This window comes from Cervus elaphus, chromosome 27, assembly GCF_910594005.1.
Source record: "Cervus elaphus chromosome 27, mCerEla1.1, whole genome shotgun sequence".
Classification (NCBI taxonomy): Eukaryota; Metazoa; Chordata; class Mammalia; order Artiodactyla; family Cervidae; genus Cervus; species Cervus elaphus.
Window position 1 is genome coordinate 52,165,985 of NC_057841.1, and position 14,814 is coordinate 52,180,798.

Consider the following 14,814-nt stretch of genomic DNA (forward strand, 5'->3'; position numbering starts at 1 on the left):
TGTGGGTTTTTAAACTACAATTTAAAATTTTTTTAACATAAATCATTAGAAAACACTGAATAGACCAGGATGCAAATTTAAAGTTAGGCTATGCCAAAAGAGACAGAGAAAGTAACCCAAGAACTGGGAAGGATATGAGATCCCAGCAAACCCACTTCCTGTTCCGGGGGCCCATGCTTCCCTCAGCATCAGGCAGGAATCTATCCTTGCCTTGCTCCAGAAGTCTCCCTGGTCAACTGTCCTCATCAAGAATGAGCTGGCCAAAGCCAAAGCCTCCTGCCACCTTGGCATTTTGAAGGCGCAGGTCAAAGACAAATAAATGTGTACCTTTCTCAAACCGGAGCCATTTATTTCTAATTGCCTCGAGGAGGGGAGAGGAACAAAGGATTATGACTGCAATTAACCAAGCCTGTAGAGGCAAATGCGTGTTAATGAGACATGAAAGGAAAACCCCAGCTAAGAGCGGCCTGGTCTGTCCTGTGAATTTCTATCCCTGCCTCATAAGGAAGACCCTGCAGGCAGCTTCACAGGTCCACTATCAAGGAGAGAGCTTGGCTTGGGTTGGCTAAATTGCTCTGGCTTGCCTTGCACTTTTTGGGAGCTGGGTCAGGACAGCGAGAGCTGGCGGGGGGTGGGGGGTGGTGGGCAGGCTTCTACCAGGACACTGGGTGTGTGGGAGCGTCCAGAGGAGTCTGAGAGCAGGGCCTCTGAGTAGGGGGCCCATTGGAGATGTGGTGGAGGCGGCCGCGGCCCATACAGTAGATTTAGGTGCTCACAGCCTTTTCTACCGTCCGAACAAACGCCCATCAGAACATCATGATAAGGCGAGACGTGTATGTGTGATGCTGGCTCACATGCCGCTTGCTTATATATACGGAAGTGAGTGTTAATTCATTCTAGCTGCAGGGTCTATAGGAACACTCTGAACATTTATAGGAAAACCTGGAATGGCTCACCTACACCACGTACAAACTGCTTCCAGGATGAGCCTGACTGATGAGCCCGAGACGCTCCAGCCAGGGAAGATCCCCTGGGGAAGGGATGGGCTACCCTCTCCAGTATTCTTGGGCTTCCCTGGTGGTTCAGCTGGTAAAGAATCTACTTGCAATGCGGGAGACCTAGGTTCGATCCCTGGGTTGGGAAAATCTCCTGGAAAAGGAAATGGCCACCCACTCCAGTATTCTGGCCTGGAGAATTCCACAGACTGTATAGTCCACAGGGTCATGAAGTTGGACACGACTGAGCGACTTTCACTTTCAGAGACAGAGAGAACCCTTTATTCCTTTCCTCTTCATCAGTGGCGTTTAATGTATTCAGAATCCCACCCCTGCCCTCCTTCCCACTCTCTCCAGCTTCCACAAGCCCTCTCTTGCCCACAGGTGACAAGCAGCCATTAAGAAAATAGAAAAGCATAAGGTCATCCCAAGGGCATCTTCTGTTGCGTCATGGTGTCCCCGTACTCGGGCTGAGACACCACGTGGGAGATGGTGGGAAAGGGGTCTCCTTCCTCTCCAGGGACTTGGGTGGGAAAATCAAAAATAAAACATAGTGCTGGAGTTTTGGGATGCCACGGAAGAAACCCTTCCCATAGCCGTACTGTTTGTAAATAAAGCCTAGCGACAGGAACGAGCTTCAGGTGGGAGGGAGGTGGTTAGAAAGGACGACAGAGCTAGTGTGTGGAGTGTGAGGCCCACTCTCAGGAAGCTGAGGACACAAGGCTCAGTGGGTTTCTGAGGGGTGTCTTTTCTGAAGGCTTCTGAAAGACACCTGGAAGGTGTGCCAAGTCCAAAGGAAAAAAATCAGAAAGACGCCATGACTGGGAGAGGGAGAGGACTGCAAACAGCTCAGTGTAAATCTCAAACTTCCACCAAATGCCGCCATTTTCTCCCAGGTTAATAAATGATGTCACTGACCTGTTGGATCAAAAACAGTACCTCCAAGGGGGGGTTCAGGATGGGGGACACGTGTACACCCATGGCTGATTTGTGTCGATGTATGGTGAAAGCCACTACAATATTATAAAGTAATTAGCCTCCAATTAAAATTAATTAATTAATTAAAAAAAACAGTACCTCCAGATTCAAGTCACCTGCTTTCTTGCGGTGAAGTTTTTGGTTTTAATCTCCTAAGAGTTCATTCCACACCCTCTGACCAGAAAAGAAAGCCCAAATTTATACAATGATTTCTCGGCAGACCAGAACTGCTGAGGAGCACACATATGCGGCTTCAAGGTTGTCCGTAAGCGCTTTCTTGGCAAACAACGGCCCAGTCAGATGGGGGCGAGTTAACCCTGAACCTACCTCGCCATCCTGAACTCTGCCCACAGCGTGAGGCCCACACTGACTGAGCGGCTAGAGGAGGAACTGTGTATGGTGTCTCTCTTCCCGGGAGGAGGTGAACCACTTTCTGAATATGACCGCTTTATGACAAGGTTCGAAAAAGTAAGTTAGCTTCCAAGAAAGGATAAGGACTTTAAACAGAGAAAACAGCACAGTGCGCCTGGAAGGAAGAACCAGGGGAGGAAACGCCTGAGAGTGCCTGACCGTGGGCTCCTGCCGGGGGACCTGGTCTCACTGGAAAGCTGCCAGAAGTTCTCAGAGGAACCCAGGGCTACATGCAGATGAGGGACACAGGTGGGAAGCCAGCCCCAGAAACAAGACACGGAGTCCCGTGGATCCCCATTCATCCACCGACAAGCGCCCCTTCAAACCACAGACAAGTCTTCCCTGTGATCTACTCCTCCCCTTCTCTGTGCGCGGTCACAGGGCCTTAGAGAAAATGAACTCAGTTATAAAAACCAATAAACTAAATGGCAGGGAACTTCCCTAGCTGTCCAGTGGTTAGACTTCGCCTTCCAACGCAGGGGTTGCAGGTCTGACCCCTGGTCTGCCAGCTGAGATCCTACATACCCCAGGGCCAAAAAACCAAAAGGTAAAACAGAAGCAATACTGTAACAAATTCAATGAAGACTTCAAAATGATCCACATAAAAAAAAATCTTAAAAAAAGTAAATGGCAAATACAAACATACAATCCCAGCTTGCAAGGGCCCAGCTGACCTTCAGACTCAGAAGCACCAGGCACCCAACTCACAGAGTCACCCACCCCCACTGAGTAAGCAAAGCCTCTTGCTGGGGACCCCTTGTAAGGGGGGGAACTGTCTGTGTAAACTCAAGACTGCCAAGACAATAGGCACCTCTAACAGAACCGAGGTGACTGCAGCCATGAAATTAAAAGACGCTTACTCCTTGGAAGGAAAGTTATGACCAACCTAGATAGCATATTAAAAAGCAGAGACATTACTTTGCCGACAAAGGTCTGTCTAGTCAAGGCCATGGTTTTTCCAGTGGTCATGTATAGATGTGAGAGTTGGACTATGAAGAAAGCCGAGCACCAAAGAACTGATGCTTTTGCACTGTGGTGTTGGAGAAGACTCTTGAGAGTCCCTTGGACTGCAAGGAGATCCAACCAGTCCATTCTAAAGGAGATCAGTCCTGGGTGTTCATTGGAAGGTCTGATGTTGAAGCTGAAACTCCAATACTTTGGCCACCTGATGCAAAGAGCTGACTCATTTGAAAAGACCCTGATGTTGGGTGAGATTAAGGGCAGGAGAAGAAGGGGACGACAGAGGATGAGATGGTTGGATGGCATCATCGACTCAATGGACATGAGTTTGGGTGGGCTCTGGGAGTTGGTGATGGACAGGGAGGCCTGGCGTACTGCAGCTCATGGGGTCGCAGAGTCGGACACAACTGAGTGACTGAACTGAACTGAACAGAACCGAGGCGTGATAGTGTACATTGTATCAGGAGCGCTGCAGCCATAGTATTTCTACGTGCTATTAACAACAAGGAGTCTCCACATTAATCTTCCCACACTGAAAACTCAGGAAAAAAACCAGATTCTTGCCCAGGGAGATTAAGAGAACCTAGTCAGATGCAGCCGCCTGACTTTCTCTGGGTCTTACATCAGAAGGCAAATGCTAAAGGGCAGTTTTCTGGAAACCCAATTACCTGAAATGCTCATGGCACAGGGATGAACCACAGAATTCAGTGCTGACAGCTGAGCAGTACGTTCCCAGGGTGCAGGGGCTCTTCTGCGAGGCTCTCCCCAGGGCAACTGGAAGGGCTGAGCCAAAGCAGCAGCAACGGAGCAGAGGAGAAGCGGGGTGTCCACAGGCACTCAGCGAGGGCCCTGCAGGGCCCCGAGAGGGAGCGTTGTCCTGTCTCCCCAGGCCATCCTCCCCTGTGCTCCTCCTCGCCTATGGGGTGGCTCTTTCCCTACCGTCCGGACCGAACTCCTGTTCCCCAAGCGGCTCCCCCACCGCCCGTGTTCTCCTCTCTCTCTGAAAGACCCAGTTCAAGCCTCACCTTCCACAGGAAGCCTGTCCTGACTGTGCCAACAAGCGTGCGCTCTTCTGCCTTGACACTCGCACAGCCCTAAGTGTGCAAACCCTCACGCGGACCCCGCTACAATTCCTTCTGTTGTCTCTTGTATTACTCTCCTGCCGTGACCTAATTCTTTAGCAAGTTCTCAAGGCCTTTGCAATGCCAGAAATTGCGTGTCCTTCTTGCATTCCTGCCACGGTGTGTGACATGGTTTCACCGGAAGCCCCGTGATGATCGCGAGCAGCAGAGATGGAGCCGGGCAGCCTCCCTCTGCTCAGGGAAGCGGCTGCATCCAGAGGAGGTTCTCCTCTGCTACAGTTGACACAGGGCAAGAGTCAGCCCACCGGTCCACCACGCACTCGATTCTACCAGAGCATCACAGCTTTTGCAACAGCGTGCTGCTATGGGTCTGAATTCCTATCTGAAGACAGAAGCTGTGACTCTTAGGATATAAAGATCCAGGGGGATTTCATCTATCATTAGCTTCAAGAGGGCAGGACACTGATCATAAGAGAAGTGCTGGTGAGGTTTAAACCCAGTATGCGTCATTTTAAGCAATTCCAGAAGGACCTGGAATGAATTTCAGAGAGACTGTGGCTCAAAACACAGTCGGCTCTATTAGTTTTGAGCAATGGAAACTCAAGAAGAGAGGGGCTGTGATCTGCAGAGGGTCATTCAGTGAGTTGGTGATGGCTCTGCGTCAAAAAGGCAGCCTCCCAGTGCCTACTGAAGTACACTTTCCATGTGCCAGGTTGCCTGTCTCTAAAAGATACACTATGATAACAGTCGTCTCCATTAGGCTAGAATTGTGAAATGAAGAGGAACTTGAGGAATGACTACCCACAGTATCAATCCGTACAGCACTGGGCACGATTATAGTGTTAAAACAATCACCGTGATCAGTGATATAGTGAATGAGGTCGGACGGCAGACTTAACATAACTGAAACACAAAACCTGAATGCAAGTTCACAGAAAGCTCTGGTCTGATACTGGGCTAGCCCCTGCCCTCTCTGAGCCTCAGTTTCCCAGTAGGACAAAGGGGTGACTGCAGGGTTTCTCAGTGGGGGGCCACTGGTGTTTGACATGGTCCACTTTTCCATGGGATTGTCCTCCATACTGTCGGACACCTAGCACCCTGACCTCAGGCCACCAAGTGCCAATAGTGACCTGGTCACTATGACAACCCCAAATGCCCCTCCCTGCCATATCTCACAATCTCCTGGCTGAGAACCCCCAGGAAGGTCTCCGAGGTCCCCGCTAGCTGGAAGATGCCAGCAGGAAGACACCAGTGAACGGCAGGAAGTGGCGCGGGCCTACCCGTAGATGTCCAGGACTCCGATGAAGGAGTGCTGCTTGAGGGAGGTGTGCAGGGCCTTGTTGACGTGCTCCACGATCCAGTGGAACAGCTGGGCGTAGATGTGCTTGGCCAGGGCGTCGCGCGCGTTGACCACCTGCTGCAGGGACATGGTCTTGACGTAGGTCTCCGAGGTGGTGACCAGCTTGCGATGGCACAGCCAGTGCTCCATCTGACTGCGCTCCACGCCCAGCAGGCGGCAGAAGTCGCTCAGGTGTTCATCCTCAGGCTGGAAGAGACCCAGGAGAAGGGTTCAGGAGGGGCGTGGAGGACAGACCACGCCCTCTCCCCTCTCACCAACTCTAGAGCCCCCCAGAACCCCACCTCACCCCCAGCCACCGCCCCAGCCGTCCCCTGCACTCTCACACCACTGAGTGATCATCAGGGCCCAGAGAGTGTGGCTCAAACTGATGATACCCGCTAAGGACCAAGTTATCGGCAGGGCTTTAAAAAGCACCGCTGCATTTGCCCTGTCCCCTCCTCACTGCCAGCGGCTGCAGGGTAACGGGAGGAGAGGGTTTGCGAGTGAAGGGAGCAGAGTGAGAACTGAGCGCTTAGGAATGGATAATCCACCAACAGGAAGGGGCTAGGAGGCAGAATCACAGTGAATGTAACTTCCAGCTGCAGAGGAGTGCTCGGTCCACAGCCCAGGAGAGCGCCTCAGTTTCAAGCATTATCTCGGACTGGCCCAGGGCCCAGAGCAGCGTGCTCGGCAAAGAGCCCTGAGCTGACCACCCCCCACCCCAGCAGGTGACAGCGCGCTGACACTGCACTTGTCCTAAGTTGCCAAGCAGAGTTGCTTTCATCTTAACCTCAAACTTATTCTAAACTTCTATGTGATACTAAACACATAGCCCCAAACTTATTTATATTCTTTAAGCACTTGCCACGTGGGAAAAAAAGTGATTTTAGGTGGAAAGCTAGGACAAATGGTAAAAGTAAGGGACCAGTTTTGACCAGGGAAGAGCACTCTGAATGCTATAATTTATATTCATGTTTAGAGCTGGGAAAAAAATAGGAATGCCTCTGGCTTCCATCCCTTCGCCATACAGGTGAGAAACTGAGTCCCAGAGAAGTACAAGGACTCACCCAGGTAGTCAGCTGCACGTGATCTTGACCCTTACTTACCCAAAGTACCAATCATACCACCTGGTCCTTGAGTCATTGATAACCAAGTCACCCAGAGTCTTATTTCACCCAAGAGTATGAGTCTCCTGGGTCACCCTTGCTGCCCATTCACGACTCCCCCCAGAAAACCTGCTTTTCCTCGCCAGGTTTTTGCCATATTCATTCCCTCATCTGAATCCCCCAGGGAAAGCTGATAACCCAGCCATGAGACTGCTGGAGAGCTTCAAGACTTCGAGGTGGGTGGAAAGGCGATCCAGGAACATCATGAGCTACCTCCTAATGGCCCTGAATTGCTTGTGGGACTCATTTTCTGATGAGGCTGCCATGGAGGATGTAAATGTGGGCCTGTTCAATGAAAACTAACACAGATAACTGTGCCACTTCCCCAGGCCATTTTTCCCCTCCTCCTGCTGCTGCTGCTAAGTCCCTTCTTTCTCCTCCTACAGATACTTAAAATCCATCTACCCAAATACACACAATTACAAAACAAACAATAAAATGTCAGAGTAGGAAAGAACCTCCCCAAATCATGAAGGTCAGAGGTTTTCCAGAGTATGGTTTGTGGAGTAATAGTTACAAAGACTTGGCTGTACCCGACAAGAGTGCAGGGGTGGGGAGAGTGACCGTAAGTTGAACACGGTGGAAGGGGCTTGTTAACATACCCTGTTAACACACACACACACACACACACACTGAGAGAGAGAGAGATTTCACAGAGCATTTCCTGAACTTAATTGACAAAGACCCTCAACTTCCGAAGAAATTGCCTAGGGTTGAGGTTCTCAGGAAAATACTTAGGGATCACCATTCTAATCCAATCCCCCTTATTTTTCACATGAGAAAAAACAGGGTCAAATAGAGGCTCCCTACCTGTGACCCAGAGCTCCTAACCAGGCTCCAGGTTCCGGGGGTGGGCAGAGAATCAGCTTGGGCTGGGGGCATGGGAGGACCCCACCTTTTCACTCACTCAGCCGGTGGGGCAGCTGTGGCCACTTCTGGCCAAGAGCCTTCTACCCTGCAGCTCTCCCCCACCCCGCCGCCACCACCCGCCCTCTCCTGCAAACAGAAAGCCCTATGTGATAGCATTAAGTGCCTGGGGACAGCTTGGCAGGCAACAGGTTCGGAGGTAGCAGGTGTCCAACTTGTTCATCTGACCTGTTACCAAGAAGTCCTTAATTGCCAGGCAAAGCATTGAACTGGATTCCCTGACATGTAAACAGCCCGCCAGCAGCAAACATGACCGCCCAAGGCCTGCCCGCAGCCTCTCTCCCCTCCCTGTCATCTCTCAGGTGAACGCAGTACAGAAAGAACCACGAGTTCTGGAACTCTCTGATCATCACCACGGGACGGGTTCTCATCCACTGTGGCAAGGCGTGGCTTGGCCATGGATTACCCCCTTCTGACCATTGATTAAAGGTGCTGACTGAAACTGATTTAACGCCATGCAATTACATTTAAGCTTAATTAAATGATGCTAAACCCATCAAAAATGGCCAGCATCATAGGCAGCAGATGAGTTCTGTGGGCCCCAATTGCCAAATTCAAGAAACAAATTGCCTCTGGTGTCCAAGTAATTGCATGCTGTTGCATCTCCAAGGTAACTGTGGCAGGCAGGGAACATATTTTCATGCTTTAATTACAAATAAAAACTACCGAGCAGAAGGCAAGTGCATCTGGACCGACAGCCTTTCCAGCAGGAGGCCCACCCTATGTACCCAAGGCATAAGCCAGAATCACTACCAACCATTTAGTGAAGCATTTCCCGAGCGCACACGGCACGCTCAGCACTGTGCTGGGCACCACGCGGGACGGACACCAGCTGGTGAGGATGCCCAGCCCCGCGGACTGAGAAGCAAGGCTGGCGGTGGTCTGGGGAGAAAACACTGGCCAGGCTCTGACTTGGCTTTGCCATGAGCCGTCACGATGACCTTAGAGAAGGAGTTCCTCTCTCCAGGCCTTAGTTTCTCCAATCCCATGAAGGGAGAGTGATGTAACAACAAGGATGAGAACAGTCAAGAACTCAAGCCCCCGAAGCCTGTGCCAAGCGCCCCACCCGCAGACGGGGACACAGACTTTGAAAGGTGAGTCACTATCAGGAAACGGCAGGACCCGAGCTTGAACCCTGGCGGTCCTGACCCAAGACTTCTCTCTCCCAGTTAGTTCTCGACACCACCTCTAACTGGAGAGCCAGACCGGCCTAGACCGCAGACCTGTGCTCAAAGTCCTCTGACTCCCGTCATCTCTCAGGGAAGGGCCTCCTGCGCCACGTGGTGTCCAAGCCTCTGGCTGCCAGGCATCCTCCCCATCCCTTCACCACCATCTGTGTCCTCCGTCCCCTCTCCAAGTGTGCATGACACCCTCCCTCACAGCCTTTGCACACACACTTGTGGCTGCCAGTGTGTGTCAGGGCTGGAGAACAGGAGACACGGCTCGGGAGCTTAGAGGGGGAAGCAGGCATCGATGTGATGTCCCCAGTGAACATTCTTGCTCCTTCTCTCCTGAAGGTCCCTGCAGAGGCTGGTCTGGAAGATCAGCCAGAAGATCAGAGGACACTTCACTGACAAGCGGAGCCCTAGCTTGCGAGGGAGAGGGCCCCGCCCCACCCCCGAGCACAGGTGCCCAGCAGCTCTCTGACCCTGGTCCTCCCGCCTCGCCGTCAACCCCGCCCAGGGCCCCTCCACTGGCTCACTGCGCCCCCCTGAGTCGGGGGAGCCCCCGCCAGCCACCCATCTGCTTACGGGGTGTCCACCGAGTCCTGGGCCCTGAGCTGGCTGCTGGCGCGAGCACAGTGAGCAGAACAGTCCATGTGCTCACGGGCTTTGGAGTCTCACGAGGGACAGAGATGCAGTAAATCAGCACATGATAAATGTAAAAGTACAACCACCCTGAGAGGGTCGGGGGAGAGGCGTGAAAACAGTAAGAGACCACGATGGAGGCGGGGGGACCAGCTCGTGACCTTGAGAAGCAGGAGACTGGGGCTGGAGGGGGGGGGCGGGGTGGAGGCCAGGGGGCATCTGTCACCCTTCCTGCATTTCTCCACCGACGCAGGAGCTCTCCAACGCCAGCCTTCCCAGACTCACCCGTCCCTGGCACGAGGCAGAGTATGGGTGCCCTAAGGAACCAGGGGGCGTTTACAGGGGTGTGGGGGGTAGAGAGGCATGGGCGCTCTGAGCTCCGCTGGCTATAAACACTCAGGCCAGGAGGAGTCTGGCTTGTTCTAGGGCCCATCCATCACTCCCCACATCAGCACGGCACCAGGTTCTTCTCCACTCACCACAATCTGTCTCACAGCATCGTCACTGCCAACCACACACGTACGCATGCATACACGCACGCACACACACACACACACGCACACAGGCACACGCACATCCATGTCCGGGGACACTGGGCACGGCCCGGCTCCAGCATTCCCTGCTTTCACATGGACTGCAGATTCCATGCTGAGGGTGCTGGCAGCCCTCCTGGGCTCCAAACCCAAACCTATTATTTCTCTTTTAGGGAAGACGTATGGGCATGGGACGGGGTGATGAGCTCAGTCAAGGGCCAGCTACCATTCAAGTCTTCCTCTCCTTTGAGGCAGGGCCAGGTTTAGCTGAGTTATAAAATGCACAGCAGAAAAAGCATCAGCTTGTGAGTGGTGATGACACTCACGCCCACGTTCATTATCCACAGCATTGTCTTCTGTATTTCCCCAGTTATTTCAATTCTAAGTCTTTGGTAGCAAGAATCGTACTTTGTACCTCCCAGGTCTTGGCCATAAATGGACACGAAAGACCTAAAATAGGCAACTGCAGACTCACTCACGCAAGGTCAGAAGACCAGTTCAGTCCAGCCTGACACCATCACACACCAAAGCCCATACAACACGCTGTCTATACTGCTTGTGATTGGCGGTGCTCCCCCATCCACCTATGTAGACATTCTTTTATCTACCATAGACAAGATATTATACTACATTGGGCACCAGGAAAACAGTCATTAAGAGCATCTACAGAGCACTTCACAGTTTGCAACACAGTCATATAGACGTCTCAATATTCTCCTGTGTACTGTCAAAATCCTGGCCACTGCTGCCATCAACCCTGCCTACCCAACTAGACTGTAAGCTCCTTGGGGTCAATCACCAGCATGGTGTCCAATACTCCTTCCCGTCCCAGCAAGCACAGACCAGAAGGACTCATGAGCTGACCACACTCTGTAGAATCCCATGGACTTCAGGATACTTGGGAAACCAAACCATCAAAAATAATTTATTGAATAACCCCTAAATAACCCCCTAAATTCCCTGCCCTCAGCTACAGAATCTTGATGGCAGCTGATTTGAAAAGGATTTGTTCCTTTAAAAAATTATCAGCACGGAAACAGAAACCGTTACTCTTAAGAATAAATAACCTATGAATGTCCTCTAAGTGCAAAGACATCTCAGTTGTACAAAACTGGAGGGACAGAGTGAAGTGTGCACATGTTATCTCCAGTGCTGGAGGGCAACTTACTGATACTCTACAGGATTCACCATCGCGCTCGGCTTGAATCTCCACATTTCCAAGGTGCAGGATGGAAGCAATTATCTTAAAAATGCTTATCTGATGGGACTCTCTCACTCCTGGGGAAAAAAAAAATGAATGAATGACACTCAATATCCATGGTAGTATAGAAAGGATGTTTTACTTTCTTTTTAAGGACTTTGAAAAAAAAAGTTTCATTTTCCTTTCCAGGCCAATGACTCCTAAAATGATCCAGGATCCTCACCAAGTAATTACCTCTCACAGTAACAGCTCAGAGGGCAAAGGGGCTCCTTGGACTAAAAGAGAAATATCTTCATGGTGATTGTCCTGATCAAACCAGATGGGTCGCAGGATCATTTTAACTTCTCTGAGAGAAAAGGAGAGGTGGCAATCATGCAGACCCATTTTGGACTTTATTTCAACCAAGCACTTTACAGAGGTTTTTATGAGTTTAATACAAATGGTCATTTATCTGCAGTCATTTTTCTCTCAATATAATATCCCACAAACATCTGTGGCACACATCTGAAGTGCCAACAGGGGAAGAAGAGGAGAATTTCTCCTGGGGACACTGTTACAGGCTGGACAGCCAGCTGGCCCTTGGCTGTCCCCCCGGGGCTACTGTTTACGACACTACATGCTTCTTCAGTTATAGACACACACACCTACTCTGGAGCCACTAGCAGCAAATACCTACTGTCAATTTTGTTATTTATGCATGTAAGTTATCAAAGACATGGATAATGTCTTAACATTTATCTTTAGCTTTAAGGTATTATTTCTTTTGAAAAAATATCTATTTACTTATCCATTTCGCTTCAATGGGTCTTCATTGTGGCATGTGGGATCTTTCCTTGCAAACTCTTAGTTGCGAAACATGGGATCCAGTTCCCCAAGCAGGGATCAAACCCCAGTGCCATATTTTGGGAGCTCAGAGTCAAAGTCACTGGACCACTAGGCAAGTCCCATCATTTCTTTCTGAATCACCAAATATTTCAGACTTTAAAAAGGCTTCAGACTAATAGAGTGAACACCAGTCAACCTACCATTCAGTTTAAGAGATAATACGATTACCCCCAAATTCTTCCCCAGACGTAGTTACTTATTTTTGAGACATTAATTTACTCAAGCTAAAAAAAAAAAAGTCAGTGACACCTATATAAATGTTAGTAATTGGTAAATATAAATGGTAGTAAAGATGTGTCATGTAAGGATCAAAGCTTTACTCAGATAATCAATAAAGTGGACAACCCAAACATGAACTAAACAAATTAACTCTAGATTTTTAAGAATGTTGGGCTTCCTAGTGGCTCAGGTGATAAAGAATTTACCTGCAATCTGGGAGACCTGGGTTGATCCCTGGGTTGGGAAGATCCCCTGGAGGAGGAAATGGCAACCCACTCTAGTATTCTTGCCTGGAGAATCCCCATGGACAGAGGAGCCTGGTGGGCTACAGCCCATGGGGTCACAAAGAGTCAGACATGACTGAACAACTCACACACACTGTCCAAACTTCACAGGGTGAGGGATTTACTTTTTAATTTTTTTTTTTTTTAGGCACTTTTTCTTTATTTCACATGGCCTGTGGGTGTCTCTTGTCCCAGACCTGGCGCCGTGTGTCCGGGTGTTGCGAGAGTGGGCTGAGCCTAAGAGGGGAATCCCCTCCTCTGCAGATGCCAGATGCCCAGACTGTCACTGTAGATTTGCAGAGACATACAACCCCAGGCCTTGCCCTCTCCACGTGTGAATGGTCCTGAGTTGTGGGCTCCTGTTCTGCCACATGGGGCGGGCAGTGCCAAGGTGGGCTTCTCTGTCCGGGGCACAACAGACCGAGGAGTGATGGCCACATTCGAGTATCCCTGGAATAATGTGAGGTCTGTGGTGCCTGGAGTGGAGGCCGCCTACCACCTTGTGTCCTGGCTCTAGCCAACAGTCTTGATCACCACGGAAGGCTCCACTGTCCCCTTGAATGGGCCAGTATTTTTATTACACAGTATCTTCAAAAACATACAAATTTAAAAAATTATAATGAATTCCTGTTCTTGTTTCATCATTATATCCCCTAGTGGCCAGCACACAATAGGTGCTCAGGAACATGGGTGATAGAAAGATGATACTGGTACTTGTTACACAGAGAGCAAGTGCTTGCAAATGTCTAAGGAAATGAATGCATCATCCCAGTATCTGGTTTTATTTAAACTAACAAACCAGAAAAACAGCCAGAGGGTGAATATTTAGGCACATGCCCTGGTTCAGTGTAACTAAGACTGGCAAAAGGAAGACAGGTTAAAGCCAGAGGCTGAAACCCAGGACAAGACAGGAAGCTGGACGGTTATGTACCTGTTTAGGGGTTAAAGCTGGAGAAGGCAATGGCACCCCACTCCAGTACTCTTGCCTGGAAAATCCCATGGATGGAGGAGCCTGGTAGGCTGCTGTCCATGGGGTCGCTAAGAGTCAGACACAACTGAGTGACTTCACTTTCACTTTTCACTTTCACACATTAGAGAAGGAAATGGCAACCCACTCCAGTGTTCTTGCCTGGAGAATCCCAGGGACGGGGGGAGCCTGGTGGGCTGCCGTCTATGGGGTCCACAGAGTCGGACACGACTGAAGTGACTTAGCAGCAGCAGCAGGGGTTAAAGCACCAGGCTTGCGATCGGAGCTCAGAGGGCTCTCCAGTAAGTCCCACAGAAGAAAAAGGGAAGCGCGTGCTGAGCCCTTCACTTTCCTCTCCCCTTCACTTATTCTTAGGAACCAACGCTTTGTCAATTTCCCAAGCCCTAACTACTCTGTCATGATACAAATTTAAGTAGTAGATATTGAATGACTGTTGAATCCTAACAGTAGTTAGGATTTCTGCATTACACTGATCAGACAGTCCCTTCTTAACACAGGATTCTCTGAATAAGCTGTACCTCTTTCTGGGGAGCAACAAATCAAATTTAAAATAATCAAACACTAAAACCGAAAGAGTAAAACACGGGTTGGTAGCCTATGGTTCGTAGCCCACCGCTGTTTTTTCTATATAAAGTTTGACTATAATACTGTCAGTTCTTACTTTTATATTTTGTCTATGGCTACTTTTACACTACAATGGCTGAGTAGCTGCTACAAAATCATGTGGCCCAGAAGGCCCAAAATATCTACTATCATGTCCTTTAAGAAAAACTTTGCCAAACTCTGGGATTTAAAAGATGGGACAGGCTGATTAAAGAGTAGGGAAGAGTGGCTTATTAAAATAATTAATTTTACAAATTCCATGTGCTTTGGGAATCAAAGTACTGAGTCTCCTTAGGGCCTTGGAGGGCACAACCTTCATCAGCTCACGCCCGCCACTCACACAGGGGCCCTTCTCCCTTCTGGACAGAATGCTATCCTGCTCAACGTCAAGTCTCCTCTAAACCTGCTACCCTGCTCTGGAGAATAAAACAGCTA

At 50.0% G+C, this 14,814-nt stretch overlaps 1 protein-coding gene across 2 annotated transcripts in view; it reads right to left on the reverse strand.

The window, feature by feature from the left end:
* The window catches only part of MYO5B (myosin VB), a 337,892-nt gene that overhangs the window by 105,951 nt on the left and 217,127 nt on the right, over positions 1 to 14,814 (reverse strand). For both annotated transcript variants that reach the window (XM_043888876.1, XM_043888875.1), the window contains exons 9-10: positions 11,368 to 11,477; positions 5,707 to 5,972 (exon numbers count right to left, since the gene is read on the reverse strand). In XM_043888876.1, the coding sequence (XP_043744811.1) occupies positions 5,707 to 5,972; positions 11,368 to 11,477 (376 nt within the window). The remainder of the gene's footprint in view (positions 1 to 5,706; positions 5,973 to 11,367; positions 11,478 to 14,814) is intronic.